Source organism: Trachurus japonicus, chromosome 8, assembly GCF_045865225.1.
Source record: "Trachurus japonicus isolate A0001 chromosome 8, Traja_1.0".
NCBI lineage: Eukaryota > Metazoa > Chordata > Actinopteri > Carangiformes > Carangidae > Trachurus > Trachurus japonicus.
The window spans coordinates 22,811,923-22,829,620 of record NC_140914.1 but is presented as its reverse complement, the minus strand read 5'-3'; the positions used below and the strand labels follow the sequence as shown (position 1 = coordinate 22,829,620).

At 40.9% G+C, this 17,698-nt stretch overlaps 2 protein-coding genes across 3 annotated transcripts in view; one reads left to right on the top strand and one right to left on the bottom strand.

The window, feature by feature from the left end:
- The window catches only part of LOC146983237 (protein shisa-8), a 103,472-nt gene extending 86,045 nt beyond the window's left edge, over positions 1-17,427 (top strand). For both annotated transcript variants that reach the window (XM_085784735.1, XM_085784734.1), the window contains exons 4-5: positions 2,959-3,075; positions 16,307-17,427. In XM_085784735.1, the coding sequence (XP_085640861.1) occupies positions 2,959-3,075; positions 16,307-16,803 (614 nt within the window). In that variant the 3' untranslated portion in view covers positions 16,804-17,427. The remainder of the gene's footprint in view (positions 1-2,958; positions 3,076-16,306) is intronic.
- Positions 13,376-14,445, bottom strand: LOC146983238 (uncharacterized; the record flags this gene model as incomplete). The annotated part of the gene is made up of 2 exons (XM_085785436.1): positions 13,376-13,729; positions 13,821-14,445. Coding segments are annotated over 2 exons (834 nt in total), but the record flags the coding sequence as incomplete, so codon positions are not given.
- Positions 17,428-17,698: the final 271 nt, after the last annotated feature.

Below are 17,698 nucleotides of genomic sequence, written 5' to 3'. Positions count from 1 at the left end.
CTGTCTCATTATTTCCACTGTTGTTGGCCACATAACGCTTGAGAACACAACATCTGAATGTAGGGCACTTAAAGAGCAAAAAAGCTATTTCTTTAAATATGGTTATTAGATAATCACTCAAAAGATCCTGAAAACCGTACTGAAGAAGCGCTCCCAGGCAAATTTCAATCTGTTTTTGTTTGGACTGGTTTAGATGGTTGACTGAAGGTCATGCACCTTTTTGATTGTGGTGTTGAGTGAGTGAGTGAGTGAGGGGAGCAGGTGGTACCAGCGCTTCACATTAGACAATAACAACCAACACACACAACAGTTACAGGCACTTAAAATGACAACACACCGTTGTGCGTCCCTGCGCACCACACCACACACAGCGTGTCATCACTGCATATCAATTACACGGAGAAGTGAGGATCTATTTCTAATTCAATCAGTCAGCGCTGGTGTCACATCCCTCGCTCTCTGGCTCTCTCCCTGCCTCGCCCCGTTCCCTCCGCCTCGCTCCCCGTTTCTCCCTCGTCTGATTCTCACTGATGCGTCTCAGTCATCATGGGGCTGGTGGACGCGGTTGTCAGGTTTGTGTGTTTGTTTATTCTTGTGTGTGTGTGTGTGTGTACTTCTATTCTCCTGTGGGGAACGGTTTAAGTTTTAGACTTCTGGAGAAGTAAGGTAATCCTGGCCTGACCTTGTTTCTTCAGAGCTCGGAGGGTTTTACAGTTAAATATGTTATTTGGAACAGACATTGGCGTATCATTCTTAAATTAACTTTTATCCCTTGTTTCTCCAACAAAATAAGACCACAGAGACTGTGTCCTCTGGCAGTTTTTTTTTTTTTTCAAAAATGAGAACTTTAATTTTTGTGTAAAACGTGACACATTTACTAAGCCTGCATTATCAATGTAGCAAACAGGTGACTATTCATCTAGCACAGCTCGAGCTACAGTAGATCACTACTATCATTCAGCTCTGTTTTGGGCTTCTAAGAAAAATGGCTCTTTAATTTTTAAATTCTTCACTTTTCATCTGCTGATGAAAATCACCAAATCAAACCAAAGACAAGAAAACGCTCTGTACGGTTGTGGGGAGGAGAGGGAGGTGGACTGCAGGTGACCATGGAGCCGTCTCCCACGTCAGCATGACATTAAATGAGCTACCAAATGCTATCAGAGCAGGAGCAGCCCTCGTTATCTTCAAGAATCTGTTGAATACTCATCTCTTCCAAGAGCACCTCCTCTCTCTTATACCTCAACATGCCTAACTAGCACTTACTATGCACTTTCTAGCACTTTTTTATCTGATATCCTGGCACTCCGCCTTATTGAACAGCTTTTTCTTTTTTTTTTACTTAGTACGTTCTTCAAGGTCTCCTACTGCACTGAAGCACTCATAAGTTGTTTTGAATAAAAGCATCTACCAAATGAGTAAATGTAACTATTTCTTCTGTGGATTTGTGACAGCTTTTAAATCACACATAATAATTTAAGGCATTGCTATTGTAAAAACATTGTTTAGTGAAGCTTTAAACTCAACTTGGAAGAATAAATATCTCTCTTTTCCACACATGAATTTATTCTAATCCACCTGCAAAATAAGAATATTTTCCACAGGTCTGCTGGCAGTCACATCAATACGGAACAAGTTGTAAACAACACATTTTGCATCCAGCTTCTTCATTTCCATTAATTTGACATATCTATACATCACCAGGTGACATACATGTATACAGACACACTTAATCAATGGCAAAATTATTAGAATTACCAGGATATTGACTCCCAAATGCACCAAAGCGTATGAATATTAGCACCAATCACGGGCATTATTATAAATACGGTGCTGACATTCAGACAATAATTCAGATGATGCTGATGTCAAAGAACGAACCGCTCATACCAATGAGGATTCTTCTGGAAGGACTGATCCCACTTAAAAATAAATTGATCTAAGTCAATAATAAGTTATAGAGCATAAGGAGAAGGTTGTGGTGTTGAGGTGAGAGGATGCACCTGAATATAAGAGATGCTAAGAGTCAGCCGTTTGCCAAACAGCTGATCAATCAGCCAGTGATTGTAAAGCATGAATGACCCAACTGATACCAATCAGCTAATGCGGTTTACGCTAATGCACCTGGACCAACTCAGCAGAAATGTAAATCCATGTGTGTGCAATGCGGTGAAGATAAAACCATCAGAATCAGTTTAAGACATGACATAAAGTACAGATGAAAGCAATATGATCCAGTTGGAAGCTTAATACATCAAATTACCTTGTTTTTCCTCCTCACCTCACTTCTTGTTTAATGCCACAATGTAATACTGCTCATTTTTCACAAACACATCTCTGTGACACATTCTGAGCTGTGGCTACGTACGTACAGTATATTTACCGCAGCAGTAATATAATCGGATCTGTCACCTTTAGTGTTTAATGTAATCTGTAGGAAAGAGACATATACGCATTATCTGTTGACATATTTCATCCAACATTTTGTTTGTGTGTTATTTTGCTTGTCAGCTGTTCTTGTATGTATTCTAACTGTGGTGCTATTTTAAGTACTGTTTGCCCCTGTCCCGGGTAACCTGCACATCTAAAGGCTTTATGAATATCTTTGTTATTTTAAGCAGAAAGATTATGTAATGAGGACGGATAGAAATGCACAAATGGTTATCGAGCCTCAGCTAATCGTTACGTCCATTCTCCCAAACAGGGCTTATCTTATGTCACATTTGGGTACAGTGTTCAAACTCACAAACCTTATTCATGAAGAAAAAAAAAAAACTAATGGCGAGGTCATTCTCCGCCCTCAAAGACCATGATGTCACTGAGTTACAGAGGACTTACTGCTGCTCTTTCAATTGTATTTTGTTGTTGCTCCCTCTTGAGAATATTTTCACAGCACATGGTTGACTTTTCAGGTATTTCATTACTTTCTGTCTTTGTCTATTTCTCTCGCTGCCTTAGATCATAACCACCTGAACAACGCAGCCTTGTCTCCCCTGGGACCAGCCATGGCCTTGTCTCACCCTCATAACAACCTGGGAATAGGCTTCAACAAGTACACCTCGCTCAAGGCTGTGGGTGAGTAGAATTAAACACGCAAACACACACACACATACACATAGACGAGCCTGTACAACCAGGTGTCTGAATGTCTGAATACTTTTGCATTTCTCTCACAGTGGCCCGTGTAATAATGAATTAAACACAAGCTCACTGTACAAAGGTCAATGAAATACAGTGTAAACAAACATGAGTTAGGATGATGGAAAACAAAACGTGTCCACATACTGATGCACGCTGTGGGAAAGTGGTTAAGGGAGAGGAAGAATCCATTAGGATAATAGATTTTTATGAGTCCAACTCCCTGTTTGAAAGCTACAACTTATTCCTGATTTCCTTCACCTCAGCAAAGCTACATTACAGCGCTTTCAACATCAATGTTATGTAAGTTATGTCACTAAATGTACAGTACATGTGTAAGTGTGAATTTATGCCTGAGAATCAGTGTTTTTTTTATGAAAACAGTGCTGCAGAAGAGAGTGAAAACCTGTTTGCAGAGCTCTCCTGAGTGAAATGAGCGGCATAAATACACAGAGTGGAAACGGGCAGATCATGTAGCAGAGTATCACAACAGTGTAAACTTTTATTCTGCCTCCCGCAGCTGAATACAAACTTTACTTAAAAGCTGTCGCTGCTTAGCAAGAGATTAGCACCTACATGTGCAACACAGCTTGAGTTGGTTTTATAAAAAAAAACACAAAAAACAACAACAACTTAAATCCCTCATAGAACCTGGAAAACAAAAGGGTAAATTAAACAAAAAGCAATAGTGCCATTTGCTCTTAATCTTATGAAAACCAGTGGATATTAATACTGTACTGTATTAGAGTGGTTTAATTTTGGTATTGTATTATATTGCTGTATTATAATGCTTCATATAACTCATACATAATTATAGTTTGTAAACACAATGGATAAATTGTTATACAGTATGACTTAATGAGCATGGGAATGTAACTGATATAGATTGATTCATAGAGGGCATGAATGTCTTGATGAGTGTGAACCATAATGTAAAACTGACCCCAAAACTTAGTAGTCTAATTCTCTTTATGTTGTGTTCAGTGTGTTTTGATCATGATTAGAGCCACTATTATGATGTTACATGAATGGTGCATTTGCTTTATGAAACTGGGAAAGTCCTGTATTGACCAAAGCAGTAGGACATTAGCATCACTGCTGCTGCACAACCATGACGAAAACCCAGTCTCTGTCAGCCATGTAATGCTGACAGTTAATGACAGCTTGGCTTTCTGTATATAGTAATCACAACTTGGCTGTGGGGGTGGGTAGGTATGATGATGGCATTGATGACACAACTTGTACAGGAAAGGAAAGACAAGTGGTTCACAATATAAAACAAAGAATATATATACATGCCTTTGTTCTATTAATTCCTACAGAGTTTAGCTTCTTTTCAAATCACCCCCCAAAAATAATAATAACATAGGTTTGACACTCCAACATGTGCACAATTAGTTGGACATCAGTGGGCGGTGAGTGACAGTAGTCTGGACAGCAGCAAGTTCAGACCTCAAATTTTTCCTCTGGCCACACTGGCACACACACACACACACACACACACACACACACACACACACAGAAAACACAAACATAGCATACACACTGTCATCTAAACACATACACACCACTCCCTAATGTACAGACAAACTTGTACATAGACACATATTTACTCACAAACACAAACACACACACACACAATCTATCATCTGATCAGTGCAGACAGATAAGGACACAGTGACGATGATGAGGAGCGACAGCTTGACACATGTACATGTAGTGTTCATTGGCACAATATGCAAACAGAGACAGTGCAGCCCATTATAGCTGAGGAGTAATGGACAGAAAGTAACGCGCATGAGGGAAAGTTTTGAAGGACGAAGCTGCTCTTGTTTACGTTGTTTGCAAATCATGCAGTTAAAGTAATAAAAGTGGCTCAAAATTCTTAATATTTCAACCTGATGTCAAGTAGTGTCAGAAAAAAGCAGGTGTCTCCTTTGTAACTCTCATTTCCTAAGGACTAGCTGCTTGAAAACAGTCTCCAAATGTTTCCTTAAAACAAGTATGATGAGGAAACGATGTATGAAGAGGCTGTTACTGTATTTTAAGTTCACGTTTCAAGAGAAAAGAAACGTTACACAGTTCATTTTCTTTTTCTCTGATATTACCTATAATGTCGCCTTACAACTAACTACCACTAGTCACTTCTCCTACTGGCTCTACGGCTAAACTAGTAGTTATGCATATATGCTAACGTTTGCAGCTCACATGAGGTGTGTTTTCTTATGCTGTTACTGTTGTATTTATGATTTTGGAAGGTCACGGGCAAAAAAAAATAAATGTAGAATGCTTTATCAAATGGATAAATCCAAAAATAGTGTTGTTTAGCAAAGCCAATTCTGTCCTGCTTCAAATATTTTAGTTTACTGCTAAATCTATTGTCTGAAAATCCTGGGTAGCAATTGCAGCCATTAAGAAACTTAATTGATGACTCAGAGGCCACAGCAAACTGGCCCTTTCGCTATTTATTTTATTTTATTTTAGGAAACATGTTCTCATCAGCATTAAAATAGAGTAGGACGGAAAATCATTTCAGATAAGACAATAAAGAGAAAAACTGAGGCCAGCAAAATGAGCTAAGCAAAGTGACTGAGAGAAAGAAGAGGAGGGAAGAGAGAAGCTCATCTCATTATTCTGCTCAGTGAGTGAGAAACAAAGGCCGATTGCAACAGCAGCAGCAGCAGCAGCAGCAGCAGCATCCCCCCCCAACTGAACGACGAGCATCAGCCACATCTCACTGAAAAATATTTCAAAATAACAAATCCCTCACACAGCGAGGTGCTACGCTCTCGTCTGTCCGCTCTCGACATCAACGCGTTCAGTTCTGTCTCTGATGATACACAGACATTGAACTGCTCCTCTTTGTGCACCTTTGTTTGGTGTCTGCTCTGTTTTTGTCCCTATGCAAAAAAGGTACAAACACACACAAACACACACCTCAGTCCCAGTACAGTTCTGGTATCTCATTCCTCAGTCATCGGGGACAAATGCTCTCACACAACTAACAACCCAAAACAATACAGGTACAACACACGCACACACAAACGCGCGCACAGTAAGTCTTTTCATTGCAATGATCAAGAATAAATTATGAGACACTCTTCTTCCCTCCTTTGACACAATTAGATGCCATCTCTTACATTTACTGTTAGATTCCAAATAATTACAGTAGCAGTAAAATGAAAATAATAATAATGATGTTAATTATTATATAAATGGAATTGCATGCTGATATGAAGTATTCACTTTGAAAGTGCTTTATGATGTGAATAATTACTCGTTCTTTCTTCTTGACCATGACCGATAACCAGTGAGAAACTTGAAAGTCAGCAGCGCCCATATATGGACTGAATCCTGGGACGAAAAATCTACTGTGAAATATTTCATCATAACGTACATAGATTCAAAGCTGTGACAGAAGATTCAGATCTATTTTTAATTTCTTTGGATAATTCATTTCCCCACTCAGTAAGTTGCATGAATTTAAAGGAATTGTTCAACATTTTGAGAATTTTCTTTTTTTTTGGCAAGTTAGTTGAGCTTGATACCAGTTTCAGTGTCTGTCAAAAATAACAGCTTAGTTTAGCTTTAAAAATGCTGTTAGGTGAATTTTGTTACCTTTAACCAGACAAACTGCTTCCCTCTGTTTCACTTCAGTATATTAAGCTAAGCTAACCAGATGCTGGCTGTAGCTTCATATATAGAGTGGTATCAATCGTCACAGCAACAAAGCCATCATCCTGGCACACTTCAGATCAACATCCATCAACCAGGTGCCTGACAGCTCTCCCAGAGATTACTACCACCCTGCAGTGCTCACATGTATGCAGGGATGCTATTCATTAATATTTGCTCTCACATCAACACAATCAACCCTCGACACCTGTCTGTGAAGTTGCGCCAGTTAGGCCTAAACACCCCCACCCCGCTTTGCAGCTGGGTCTTGGACCCTCCTGCCTCAGCAGTAGGCTGCACATTCCTGGGAGTGTATAGGTCACAGAGGATCTCTCCTGGACCTCAAACATGACAACACCAAGAAGAGTGTCTCTGTGAGGTGAACAAGGTGAACCTCCCTCCACCTGTCCACACTAGAGACACTGACAGCATCGCACCCTCTCCTCACAGCTTCATGAGAATTGATTTATGCCTCTAGAGGGGAATAAAAACTTGAACCTTGAGTAAGCGCATCTCTTAAAATGTCAAATAATTCCTCGTGAATCAACAAATAATGTTATGTTGCAAAAAGTTTTATATCTGCCTGTTGGGAGTCAAAAAACAAGACTAAAGAAATACCATGCGCAAAGATTTATTTCTCTATATAGAAACACACAACACAGAATAACATGGCAGTCTAATAGCTCAGAGTTGTGTCCCTTGACCAGTGGCTGCAGCCCATTCTTACACTGACTTGGACATGCTGTCCACACCTAAACTATGTGGTTATCAGATCATAGTTCCTCAGCAGTTTAAGGGGGGACACTACAGGTGAATAGGGTAAAACAATTTAACTAACAGACATCACCATTAAACTTCCCAAGTGTAAATATTTTTTGTATTACAAGTTTTGTCAAATTTTATGTTTAAATATGTAAATGTGGCAATATCTAATGAAATATGCGCTAATTTGCATACATTTCCAGAACCAAAATCTGAACAATGGATAAAGCCCCTTTCAAAATCCTTGTTTTATTTTGTTGACATATTAGAGTCAGGAGTGTTTACAGAGGGGATTTTGGATATCTCTTTTTATCACTCCGTAAATGAGAAAATACTGTCACCAGCCCTTTAAAAAATTTAATTTCGCCATGTTTTTAGGAACAAAATGCTGCATAAATCAGGCTTTGAATGATATATCAACAATCCCCTGTGTAAAATCCTTCAGAAAAATGGAAGGCTTGTTGTCTGTTAGTGGAGATTTCTAGCTCAGAGTCTGAGGAAAAACTCATTTTGAGAAAACGGCCTTTAAAGACTTGTACTGTTAAATTCCATAGATCGTACTTTTGGTTGCAGATATAGAGGAAATGACCATTTTTGGAGCCTGCATAATTGCTCAGGAGAGAGAGCTTTACCAGACATGACATGGGTCAGACAACAGGCACAGCACAGTATGGCATGGTAACTTTTGGTGAATTTAGGAGAAATCTATTGACAAAAGAGACAAAATGAAGTAAAATAACCACCTTAATGTGGATTTAGACTTTTCTACTTTTACATGTTAAGGAAGAAATAGCCCAAAATCTCAAAATTGATCAGTGCATAAAAAAACAGTGTTTTTGCCTGTATCTCGTCTAAAAAATTAAAGAGAATGTAAAAAACGTAAAAATTTCCACCATAATTCCTCCCTTTTTTATTATTTATGATCAAGTATTCAATTATTAGTGAAGCATGCTTCAGTTCAACACATAATTAAGAATAGGATCGTACATTGCTTTCATCCCTACTACTGTAGCAGTACAACATAATTTTACGCCCAGTCCAATCATCTTTTCACACATGCTTATCAGTTTTCTTGCTGGGCAATAAACAAGACCCCGGGTCCAGAGATCCTGGCTGTGTGGACAAAGTCATGGCTAGGACACACAACAGCTTGGCCTGGACTGCTGACCATTTGCCAAGCAAAACAGCAGGAATCTGGACCAAGATGCTTCCTTCTTAAAAACATTGCAGCGGTTAACAGCTTATGTTTGTTTATTAAATTCTCTCTCGCAAAACAAGACACAAGACAGAGTCGAAAATGAAAAAAAAAAGAAGAAGTGATAAGTACAAAATAAATTTGAAAAAAAGAAGAGAGGAAGGACAAAACAGATCAAAGAGGTTAGGAGACTGTGTGGCAGCAAACGTGTGCCAGGTGGAACAGCAGGATTCAGCCCCATGCAGCTGTGATGTATCTATCTTAGATAAAGTAATGAAAGGAGCACAGGTGAACTGGGAGATGTGGTGAAGATGCTAAAGGTTAGTCAGCAAGTGAGAGGATGAGACGTGATGAACAAACACAATCTGAGAACAAGTGGAGGAAGAAATAAACTTAAATGGTTTAATCCTGGCTGCTCCACAATAACCATGGAGACACACTCATAAATCCTTCATGTTGGCCTTTATTTATTAACCTCATGTTCATTTGGGTGTCATGAAGCTGTGTTTTCACTGAAGAAGCAGTTTGAAAATACAAACAAATGCTTCATGTGTGATTTATAGCGCTCAACACGTGCACGTCTCCAGTGAGTGTCAGGTCTACGGGAAAGAGGGAAAAAAAAAAACAACATAAGACAGAAGGCGGAGGGATTTTCTTGAAAAGGGTGTGAAAGGCTCTGTGCCAGGCAGCTAGGACTCTAAGTTCTGGGCCAAGACAGCCTGAAGTCTTTAATTAAAGTCTAACGATCCAACAGTCTGAGCAATATTGGAGATAATATAGAAAAATGGCTGTGAAGTTAAATAATATCCGATGTTTGTTTATGCAGGATCACGTATCTTTCCATAGGAGCCAAATAAAATGTTTGTATTAAGGAAATAACTTCATACAGTAATAGGCAGAATGAATTACTTGAAGCAAAATAAGTGCTTCAGGTCAGATGGAAGCACTTAGAATGAAAATAAGTTTTGGTAGATTTTTAAGACCACACGAATTTAAGTGATCTCAAATTCTCCAAAAGATGACTTTCAAGATGAAGGCACTGCTCCACCTCTCTCTGGTTCAAAGTTACCTGTGGCAACTACCAATGAGGCAAAACAATGTGCTTCCTGATTTTTCACTATACTGAGGTGGAAATGAAAGGGAACATTCGGAAGGTGTGGGTTTGTAAATTCTCACGCGGGATGTGATGTTCTCTTTCAAATCTGCAGCTCTTTCCTGTCCCATTATTAACAGATGCGTAATGTGCTCCCATGCATTGCTCGACATGATTTTAAATTCCTGCAGACATCCTGAAGTTTCCAGAAGTACAAAATACATCAGTCCGAATTACATCAAAATGCGATAAAGTGGTGCAAACCCAGGCCGAGAATATTTGAATCTGATGCAATAAGAACATGGCATCTGGGGTTTAAATATTTCATTCACTGTAAGATGTCATATAGCTGCAATGGAGTGTTAAACCAGCAGCTGCAGAACACACTGTCATAGAGAGGAGGAAATACACGGGTAAAATCAAGTGTTTAAGAGGTTAATGGTGCAGATCAACATATGATATGTGGCCATAAGGGAAGCCAGGGTTTTGTCTACACATTGGGGTTTAAAATACCCATGAATTGCATAAAAATAAATATTGTTGTAAAATCATGTTGCATCACAGAATGGACAGACTGGAATATAACACAGCGTTAAGACAGACCACATGTTAGAGACCACCAGGAAGCAGAAAGACCACCTGGGGAAAAAATGTGTTTTAGTTCTGGTTCCTTTGTGATGTTAAAACACTTTATAGTGAACAGGTTTCCCCTGGATAACTGCTCAAACATAATTAACTGGCATTAAAAATAGACCAAATAGAATACAGCATGTTGTCAAACTGTGAAATCCTTCAGTGGGTCCAACTTATGCAGTTATAATGCAGTGGCCCAGATAAGGCCCACAGGCCTCGCTTTAGGCAGCTGTTGGATGGAGAGCAAAAGCTGATGTTGCTGAACAGTATGAAATAAATGAAATAGAGAAGGAAAGAATGGAGGAGACAAGAGAGAGAGAGAAAAAAAAGAAGAAGAAGCAGATGGAGAGTCTGAGATGGAGAGCAAGGCACATAACACTGTCACAGAGGACTCCACTGTCAGGTGCTCCTGCTGGCAACATGTGTGGAAACACTCAAATGGACAGCAACAGCAGTTGTTGTGGGAAGAAACAGTGTGTTTAATTCATTGTTTCTGTGCCGCCCTAGATTTTCCCACCCTGTCCAGAGATTTGGAAGAATTCAACTTCAAATTCTGACGCTGTACTGTAGATTCAGCCGGGGAGCGTCACAGCAGGAGGCGGGATACCGTCCACAACGATTCCTGCAACAAACTGCAAAACACTGAAACTGTACAAAACACATCGACAGTACATACAAACATTACTCAGAAACAGTGACATGTGATTAAAACCCAGGGCTCACAGCCGTCTGCAGTAGAAATACTGCTGACATCCACTGAGTGTCACATACATACACACGGCTACATATCAAGCAGCTTATTCCCCCTTTCAATGAGAAAAGAATGTATGCAAATGTGCTCTTTGCCGCACAATGCCTGTGTTGCACACACGTGTGTAAATGTGTGAACCCACAGACAGACACACACAAACACACAAATGCAGACACATATACACACTAATCCTCAACTCAGTCCTATCTTGCAAAATTTAAATTAAAGCAAATCAGTTTCTTTATTCATTCCCTCATTCCTACTCACCAATATGGAGACACCAAGTCATTTTTTTCCCCTTTTTTAGAAAGAAAAATATGCCTCATGAAATAGGTCACTTTAATTGCTCTGCTATTTGAGCGAGTAAAGCGATTAATTTAATTATTCTTTGTCAGTTTCTCCTCATGTCTCTTATGACCTTTTCCACAAGTCCACAGTGCAATGACCTTGTCTTGATCTTAAGACGCAGTTTGGTAACTGATCATATTTGACCTTGTGTCAAACACTACTCACTCCCCATTGCTGCTGCCTTTAGAGTGAACCCACCATACAAACTACTTAGAGAGAGAATACTGAATATAGATTTATTAATTTAACAGCCACCTTTCCCCATGGGGATCAATATATTTTCTGGTTCTGATTCAATGGCGATTGCAGAAATACTGACCACAAGTAGTTGAAAATATGGAGTGATAGGTTGCAAACAGTTTATCAGTGGCTCTAGTCGTATTTGATGTTGCATTGCGAAAACCAGGTCTGTATTTAAATCCTTGGACCGACGTGGAGAGTTTCTCCAAAGGGACTGCGTCTGTCTCCTTCCTCAACAGCTGCTTGTGAAGTGCCCTGTAGTTACACAATGGACCCACATGTGAAGTGTTCAATAAGCAATTACCAGACAGTGATAGCAATGGACAGCTCTCTGACGTGTGTGAATGTGAGACGACTCCTCCAGGTGTTTTCTGGAAATACAAATATTAGAAGGTGCTCAAAGTGTCTCAGCTATACCAGACATGATTAGAGACAACTCTGCTGCAGGAAAACAGGCCATAGCAAAAGTGTGTTTTTTTTTTTTTATAAATTCTTAAATAATCCCAAAAAATCTGGATGACTTGTGTTTGCTGTGTTTAGTTGAAACTCGACCAGGAACTATCCTGATTTTTCTTCATATGTACAGTAGGTGAATCCCTTAATGTTTATAGATCATGCTATTAGTCAGATCTCTTTCTCTCAGATCCCATATTGAGTATTTGTTACTTGGACCTCTAGTGTCACAATTTTAGCCATTTAAGCTTGAAAATGTGTGATTCAACCGTGAGATACTGTACCTTCCTGCACAGGAGGGAGTCCAATCTGTTATATAAACCCAGATGTTCAGACAGCAGCTGACTAATAAATAACCAATAAATGGCTACTGTATGTATGTCAGATTTATTACAACGTCTAAGCAGTGATGTGACTTTAGTCTGGTCTGGTGGAATTTTGTGCTTGTTGAGAATGACCTCCACCTCAAAACGTGTCTGCCTCTGCTCAAGCTTTTGATACTAACGCACTGAGATGGATAAAACAATGTAACCTGTGGAGGGAGGGATGTGGCATTAACAGCTCAGTGTGGATAGTTGCTAATTTTACACTCATCCATCCCAGCCCACCCAGCTCTGTGTCTGCACCCGTTTGAAGTGCACCCTTATTTATCCAGGGCGCACCTCAAACAGATTATAGATTTTTTTTTAGATAGGCAAAAGATTATAGAGGCCATGTGCTCAGTTATGGAAACATGTTATTTTTGTAGCAATACCCACTGATACATGATTCACACGGGGAAAAAAATATAGCTTGGTGTGTACTAAACATGTTATAGTCATACAGTACAGTACAGTACATCAAAGTAAAGCTACACAGTTATGAGTCAGGATGGAGGAAACGTGTACTTAGCTCAGAGGTGCAGGTCATTTCAGAATTCACTCTCTTTCCCCAGTCTAGTTTATGTTTTTTCTAATGTTTTGCAGTCGTCGTCATTGATACCATTTAATCAACACACAATCTAAGTTACAGTATCTATGATACAGGACAAGACCATCGCTTTTGTGTGGTTAACCACATCTTTGCAATTTAATAATGAAAAGTAACAATAAAACATAGCAAGAAAAAAAAACAAGTACAGTTAAAAATGTGTGCAATACATCATCTTAATAGCTCCAGCCAAGAGCAGTCTAGTCTTGGATGGGAAAGAGGTGGGGTAGGTACTGAGAGAGCGAGGGGGGAGAAGAAGGGATTCAGAAGAGGGACTTCTTGAGGATGTGGTTCCTGGACAGGCGGTAATCTCTGGCCTGCTCAGACAAATAGCCCCTGTTGCTGCCGTACAGGTCTTTGAGTCTGCAGGTCTCTCTCTCCATCGCCAGTTTATCTTGTTTCTTTGTGAACTGTCCAGACTTCACCCCTCTCTGCAGCCACTGCAGGGCCTGGGAGGATTTCACTCTCAATGCTATAACCATAGGGAAGAGGGATGATGAGAATATTAAAACGTGCAGCATTGAAATGCAGCTTAAACAATTTGATACAAATGAGCTACATACATTTAGACTTGAGGCTCTTTCTCCCAGCCGGGGGGCGGTGGGTGTAGTCGGTTGGGTGGAGCCTCTCTTGAGCAGTTTCCTGCTTTCCAACCCAATTGTTAATCAGAGGTTTTCCTACTCTCTGCTCCTGGCTCCTCACCGTGGAGCTGGTCTCCGCTGCCTCATCCTCCCTGCACCTCCTCTGCTGCTCCCTTTTCACATCACTGAGTGTGGATCTGGGTCTAGCGAAGGGCTTCTCATCTACCTTCACCAGTTCCCACTGAAGCAGCTCCTGTTTTAGTTTTACCAACTCTTTTTGATCATTTACCCTCTTCTCCTCCTCTTCTCTCCATTTGGCCTCCTGCCTCTGTCTTTCCTCCTCCACTTGCTCTTTCTGAAATCTCAGTCGTTCAGTTTCTTTATCTCTCTCTTCCATTTCTCTCCTGCGTCTTTCACGCTCCTCCAGAGCAGCTCTTGCTCTGCGCTGCATCTCCATTTCCTTCAACTCTCTATACATTTCTTGCCTGAAATGTTTATTCCTCTCTTCAGGGGTCATTTTCCTGATACTTTTTAGAAGCTCCATTTCAGCCTGGAAGTGACTTTGCAGTCTTGACATCATGGTCTCGTTCAGTTGTGCAGATTGACTCGGTCAGTGTCTGTGTCGTCTACTGTAAGGTCAACTGATGCCACCAGATAGAATAGTCAGATAAATAGTCAGTGGTTAGAACACTGGTGGAACCTGGAACAGTTTTGTCCATTGTGACACACATTCTCTAATTCTGTGACTCGTCAGCTTCCAAAACAGTTGATGTTGATTTCCAAAAAAGGAAATATGTGAAATGCTTGAGCCACTGAAGGGCACTTTTGAAAAATGCTCCAAGTAACGTAGCATAACATGTTGGAGGTGTCTTACTGTACATGTTGATGGTAACCCAGCTCCAAAAGCACTGGATCCTATCTGCATTTCCCATAATGCAATCCCACGCACCTTTAGTTTATAAAATAAACTGTCTTAAAAGAAATTGTACTTGCCAAGCTGTCAGTCTTATTTTCTGACATGTCAATGCTCCTCCAGAGCCAAAGACACATTTCACAACATTTCACAGGCACAGAGTAGTTCTCATCATCATCACAAGTAACTTGACTTTAATGTGTAACATGATGCAATTCACCTTCAAAGACTCTTGCTTGTGACTTTAGATTGAGTTTGTTGCTCACATTTGTCCATAAAAATTCACATCAGTTTGTTCTATTTGTCCAATACTGCTGCTCGTGACTAATTAGGCCTCCTGCAAAATTAACACAAAACGTTTTAATGAAGCAGCAGGCTAGAACTGATGTATGGAGAACATAGGCAGCATTTAACCTTGATGCATTGCCATTGTGAAAACTAAAGAAAGAAAAACCTCACACAACACAATGTGCTATGTGTTATTCACAGCGTATTCTCATTTTATCGATGTGTTTTGGGTTGTAAAGACTCTCCACAGCATAATAATAAATCTTGCTGTTGAAAACTTAACTATGGCAAAAACAAAACATGTCCGCTATCTTGGTTTGCTGCTCCTGTGTTGCTGCCCCACATTTATTCCAGTGGGAGTGTCTGCAAACCCTCAGTATAATACATAAAGTTCAATGTCACCACAAACTGTACAGCAGTATGTTCAATTAACAGTCTAAACAAAATTAAACATTAATGTCACAAAGGTTATAACACTTTATTCGATTTCATTAGTTTGTCACATTAACAAAGAAACTCGGAACTACTTGGATATCTTTAATCTTATACACTATTTGGGCCACATAGTGACACAATATTACAGTAATACAGTATGTTAAAGTTGCAAATACTGAAAGTGTTTTACAAACTCTGATCAGGTTTAAGTTGGTTAGTGCCTAAAAGCTTTCATGTGTAGATTTCATCCAAATCTGACATTACATTCAATTCCAACTTTCTCATGTGTTTAGGTCACAGTACCGAGTAAGTTTATTTTGTTACATACTGTAGCCTAACAAGTTTTGCACCTCTACTGTAGGTAAAACAACAGTTACCAACAGCTATACTGTTTTTAAAGTTTTTCATAGGAACTATAAAGTCCTTGTTCAATACCCCAAGCCCAAGACCCATATCAGACTGCACAATACACTGCTTCTATTAAATGTCTTAAACCTTCTGAGGTCTCAAGAATCCCTAGTTGCTCAAAAGCAGCTTCATTTTGCATGGCAAATAATATTTTGCCATTGCAACAGAGTGTTAAATATAACCTTAATAAGATAAAGGTGGGTCGGTGTGAGGTGTACGTTTTCCTCACCATCAGTTGTGGAAATTAACCTGCTACATTGCATTGAATAATAAAACGGTCTCTGATTACTTAACCGTACAGTTTCATAGACCACTTTGATTTTGTTTTTATCACTAGTCTCAACTTCTTATGGTTGTGTATTAACCATGTCTCTGTCTTGCTTTCTGCCCCTTCCTTGTCTTTCTGCCCCCACCCATCCTCCAGACACGGCTGCAAGGGACTACTACAAGAGTTACCCGATGGTAGATTACACCCATCGCCAGTCTCCTCCCACTTTCCAGCCGATCAACTTCCATCCCAAGGACAAGCCCTTCCTCCCGCCACCAGACATCCACGCGCCACTGGCCATCACCATCAACGCCTCCCAGATCCCCAAGCCTAAGATCTCCAAGACCAACACGCATCCGCTCACCTCCAGCTCAGCCTTCAAAGTATGGGACCCCAGTAAGAGCCACGCCCCTCACCCGATAAGCGCCCACATGACCCTGCAGGGGCCGCAGCATCACCCCATCCAGCAGCAGCAGCATCAGCCGCTGCACCAGCAGAACAGCCGTCGCCAGGCCTACTCCAACAAGAGGCAGTTCAGCATCGAGACGCTGCCCGAGCTGTTCTCGCAGCCGCTGGGCTACGGCCACTCGCCGCACGTGCACCCCAAGCACAAGGGACTGCCCACCAACAGCAAGACCGAAGTCACTGTCTGAACATGGGGTTGAACGGGGAGAATAAAACAGGAGAGGAGACAAAAAGAAATCCAGCAAAGTTGTGAGGGAAACGTTCAGATATCTTTTATATCCACAGCCGTAGCGGCGAGACGCGGGGGCGAGAAATATCGTATCTGGAAATTTTTTAAAAACTGCATTTTCCGCATCACTGTTGAGAATACTAACGATAATGCGAGTGATATCTGTGTACTTTTAACCACTGGATTGTGACAGCAGCAGCAGCAGCAGCAGCAGCAGCAGTTAAGCTGTGAAGGTGGCGGATCAGCAGGCGCTGGCTGTGACTCTTTGAACCCGACGGCTCTTCTAAATAATTGAGTGGCCTCTCAGTGTGTTGGCACAGGTCTGTCCTCCTTCTCCTATGAACCCCCCCTGCCCCCTCCCCTACTCCCTCCACACCTCAATGACACCATGCGCAAAATGTTGAAATCCCTACACTGAAGAAGACACTATTTACAACACAAGCTATAACCCAGACTCCGAAGGCTGGTACAGGGGAGAGCTTCCTCTAAGACTTTGGCTTCCCGTCAGCAGAGACAATGCCATTGTGTTGTCAGCTCCCGTTGCCCTCCAGCCCTCCGGAGAGGGAGATATCAGCCTGGCAATTTATACCAGGAGGAGGAGGAGGAGGAGGAGGAGGGTGGGGAGGTTTGCGGGGGGGTCGGAGGGGCTGTTCATCTCATTCCAGGGGCAAATGAGATGAGAATGATCTGAACCATGCGCACGCACACACACACACACACACACACACTACTCAGTTGTCAACAGCTACAGAAGGTTCCCCAGCAGTGTCAGCGAGACCACTGACACACAAGCAGACACACACTCTTGTCGTCTTGATCCCCACAAACTGGGCAAATGAATAAGGAGGCTTTCT